General features: G+C 33.3%; 1 protein-coding gene across 2 annotated transcripts in view; it reads right to left on the reverse strand.

Annotated features, from left to right (window-relative positions):
* Positions 1 to 4,403, reverse strand: part of LOC117167109 (protein TAPT1 homolog) — a 40,409-nt gene that overhangs the window by 11,581 nt on the left and 24,425 nt on the right. For both annotated transcript variants that reach the window (XM_033351764.1, XM_033351763.1), the window contains exons 2-6: positions 3,443 to 3,597; positions 2,156 to 2,253; positions 1,741 to 2,072; positions 1,436 to 1,533; positions 1,138 to 1,353 (exon numbers count right to left, since the gene is read on the reverse strand). In XM_033351764.1, coding sequence (XP_033207655.1) covers positions 1,138 to 1,353; positions 1,436 to 1,533; positions 1,741 to 2,072; positions 2,156 to 2,253; positions 3,443 to 3,597 — 899 coding nt within the window. The remainder of the gene's footprint in view (positions 1 to 1,137; positions 1,354 to 1,435; positions 1,534 to 1,740; positions 2,073 to 2,155; positions 2,254 to 3,442; positions 3,598 to 4,403) is intronic.

Raw genomic sequence — 4,403 nt, forward strand, 5'->3', positions numbered from 1 at the left:
ACTGACAAGGCTCGACACAGCGCTCACGCTCAATCAGGGCCGTGACGTGAAATCGAGTGGAGATGGCAAGACGACCAGGTAGGCCGCGATCAAATGAATACTGCCCAAAATTTCGGACAGCTTATGGGGTCCGCATGCCGCCATGGTAAATTTTTCCTTTATAACAGCAATAAGGATCCATTACGCTTTAACCAACAAACATAAAATTGAACAATAAACAAGACTCTGCGATTATTACAAGCTGAAAGAGATTTATTTTATTATTATTTATAATACAAAGTATTATCAATTTTCTTTATGAAACTTAAAGTAGACCCAAAAAGGAGTATCTCTTATCCCTTGAAATTTCTTGATAAAATTGCTTCCTACAAGGAAAACTACCTTTATATTCTGAATCTGAACTTTTTATTTCTTTAACAGATGTTCCTCGAAATTGAACACTTTTATCAAAAAATGTTCTTTTAGACCAAAATTCTCCTCTGAGAGTAGTCCAACTTTTGTTCGAAGCTTTTCCTGTGTAATCAAGATTTTAACCAAAATAATCACAAATTTATTGTTCCTCATTTTTCAACGTAATTGTTAATTTTGTATGTTAACAATTGATTGAATCAAAAAATGATAATAGGAAATTTCTCTTTGTAAATCGTCTTTCTAGCCAACCATATATTTGAAAATTTGAAAAACCCCAAAATACAACAAAAGTATTGAATTAATTAAAAATGAATTAAAACGCCAATATCTTGACCCCCCCCCCCCTCAATTTTTCGGGGGAGTGTACCACCTTACCTTTTCGTAGTTATCGCAACCCAGCTCCTGGAGAAATACTTCTGGAACTTTTTTCTCTTACTAGACTAGTGTTTACCGCGTGGGCCGCCGAGGCTCTTCCATAGTGGGAGGCGCGAATCGAACCCGCAAGCTTACACAGTGGGTCTAATCACTCTAAAGCTTATTTCTTAGTACCCTCGACCATAGCACACTAATTAAATGTAATAAACATCCACCTTTTTCCAAAAGAACGCAAAATGAATAGAAAATTTAAATACTTGACAAAAATATATCTCATTTTGTTTCCAACATCACCTTCCTTGGAATAATATACAATCTTAAAATATAAGTTACTTTATTCGTGATACGTACCCAATCAACAAGAACCTCAGCCACGAGAAGCATAACGCAATCTGGTAAAAGGACTGCAAGACGATCAGCCCGCCATGCATATTCCTTCATAGTTTGTAAAACAACGGCAAGAAGCAACATAGTTAAATGAAAACGCTCCCTCACATCATTACAAGACAGTTGAAATAAGTTGTTCTTATCAAATTTCTTAAAAACTGATCCTTTAAGTTCGACAAACTAGAACAAAAAGTCTTGATTTGCAAATGTTTATTAAATAAAAAGTTTAAACAATAAATACTTTTAATAAAAGGTAACTTACGTTGTTCGACATCATGATTGTAAGTAGGGCCTTATTACTACTGTTAATTGCCACGTTCAACGTTGTCGCCTGAAATAACACCAATATTGTATGCAAAACTATCGTTTCTAGTTAAGGTTGAATTCTTCAAAAATATCTCACCTTTACACATGTATAAAAAAAACGATTTAAAAAGACTGAATAAGTAAAATTTAATTTCTGTTCTTTGAAACTTCTCGTAGCAGTTTTTTGAACCAATCGACATTATTGAAATTGATTAACATAAAACTTTATATTCAAACTTGATTACTGTGTTAAAAGGATACAGACATAGGCAAGAGCGAATAATAAATGAGGTATCGTGCCAAGGTGTTGAGAATGCGTAGAATTAGAACGAGATCGAGGCTCTGTTGCAGTCCACAGCAACGCATCTATGGTGTCTTGACCAAAGGAATTAAAAAGCCGGTCTCCTACTTCCAGCATATTGTAAAATATGTATAATTTGATGACAGATTGACTCTTTACCAAGTGATACATCATGGAAGTGTCTACCTTCCACGTAGCTACCCAGCAACCTAACACCACCACTCCTTTTAGCAAATCACACACTTCAGCAGGTCTCAAAAATCGCTCTCCCTTTTTGCGAATTCTTTTACCTCTGGAAATTCGATTAAAACATTATTTATTTTTCATATTGTCCTTCAACTTTTAATAAGTTGATAAATTAATTTTGGAACTTACCCCAAACAATATTTAAGAGGCCTCGTAACTATTGCCCACATAGCAATTATAAATCTTAAAGGTAAGAATGTATAAACGAATAGGAACGAATCAGCACACTAAAAGAATAAGACATAAATAATGATATTTGTAGTTATCCCTCTAGTGGCGCCCCTGGGTAAGCAGGCACCCCGGCTCGATCGCAAAACAGCGTCCGTATAAACTGTAAATGGAAGCCACAATCGTCTTCCAGCGATCCTCCCACTTTTGGTAGCACTCCTTAAATTCCCTTTTCGGAATCGTTTTCTTTTTAGAGGATACTTCAGTTTAAGAAACAGCCATAAATCACAGGGAGCCAGGTCAGGACTATATGCGGGCTCTCGAAGTTGTGTAAGGTCGTGTTCCACCACAAATATCTGAATAAGCTGCCATGAATGGCCAGGGCGTTGTCGTGATAAAAGACCCAGTCACCAGTTTTCCACATATCAGTCATTAACTTACCAAATTGTAAAGATGCGTTCCAAACATAAGTGGCCAAGTTTTTAGCAAAATTTAAAGTACACTCTTTGTCCAGTCATCCTGAAATGCGATGTGCAACTGCGCACACAAGTAGACTAACGATGCACAAGTCAATGCCAATGACGACCTCACGGAGGTCCCCCCTAAATGATAAGCACCTGTTTTTGACAATAGCACAACTAGGTACAAAGTTAAAATACAAGGTCGGAAACTTTCCGAACAAACCTCGTAATCAGCATCGCCGCGTTGTTTGGTACAAAATGTTCTGACTAGTAGAATATACAGTAGAATAAGAGAAAAGTCTGTTTTTCATTTAAATTTGCATTTTTTCATACAATAGGCTGGATTCCACACAAATAATGAGGAGTTTAATAAAAGTAGTTCATATCTACTTAATTTGTCCCCCCTCATTCATTTACCACTTTCAGATTGCAAAATAAATATAGTTTTTTCATGACATAAAAACCTGTTAATACCACCTTATAGATGAAATACTACAGCTTACGAAACACTATGATTTTTTTTATTTCACCCAACTTTAATCTGCCTTATTAAAATATCAATATCAAACTTATACAATTGTATTCCTGACATTCTAAAAAATTCAATTTACCCCTGAAAAGTTAAAAAAATATGTATTTAAGGCATTTTTCATCTCTGAAATAAGTTATAGTTAGCTACATAACTAGGTGCGCCTTGAACGATACGCCAGAAAATTTGCGCCACCAGAGGGTTATATAGGAAATAGAATATTATTATGTATCACTTTTTTCGAAAGAATTATTTTACCTGAAAGAATCCATAAGTCATAAATTTTTCCACCTCTCTAGGTATTTTCATAAAAGAATACATTTTTTCCCTCTGAGCAGAGAACCTTTCTTCGTCCTGCTCGAGATGATAGCCTCTCGTTAATTCTGTTCTTAAAAACTGCAGCAACGATATTCCTACAAAAAAGAATGAATGCTCTGAAATATAAATCATTTTAAAAGGGAGCAATATTACAAATACAGAGTGACCACTTAACACCCACAAAAACATTCCTGATGATTTGTAGGGTTTCAAATTTTTTTCCAGATAATTTAAACTTTCAAATTTCAATTTTCAAAACAATTTATAATGTGAAGTTATTCAAAAGAAAATATCTAAACTAGCTAATTTAATTCGGAACAATTTTAAAATTAAACATTTAATATTGAAAACTTAAATTTTTTTAACTATTGAGGTTTTCAATTTGAAACTGATGTACAATTTTTAGTATCTAAATTTGAAATCATTTCATTTGTAAGGATTTACATTTTTTTAATTTCAACTAGATTTTTTTTTAATTTAAATGAATTTCTTAAAATTCAAAGTAAATACTAGATTTAAAATGGTACATTTCACGGACATAGCCTGGTTTTTTCTCGATCGCAAAAAATCCACGGCCTTTGACAGCCCTGTTGTTGAATATAAGTTAATTAACGGAAACGTTTGGATAATTTGACATTTTAATTTGAAAATTGTTTTTTTAAGTTTCAAACAACAAATATTAACCACAAATTATTTAAGACGTATGCAGAGTGATAAATATGGGAAAAATTTCGATCCACGTGACGATTTTCATCAAATAATAATAAAAAAATTTGTATTCTTCTCTAAAAATGTTATATTTAATATTTCCAGTGAGAGAATTTTTATAACTACCCATATATATTTTTTTAATTTTTATTGTTTTTTTAAATTTAATAAAAATCCTGACATGCTGGAGTCA

The sequence above is a fragment of the Belonocnema kinseyi genome, chromosome 2 (genome assembly GCF_010883055.1).
Source record: "Belonocnema kinseyi isolate 2016_QV_RU_SX_M_011 chromosome 2, B_treatae_v1, whole genome shotgun sequence".
NCBI lineage: Eukaryota > Metazoa > Arthropoda > Insecta > Hymenoptera > Cynipidae > Belonocnema > Belonocnema kinseyi.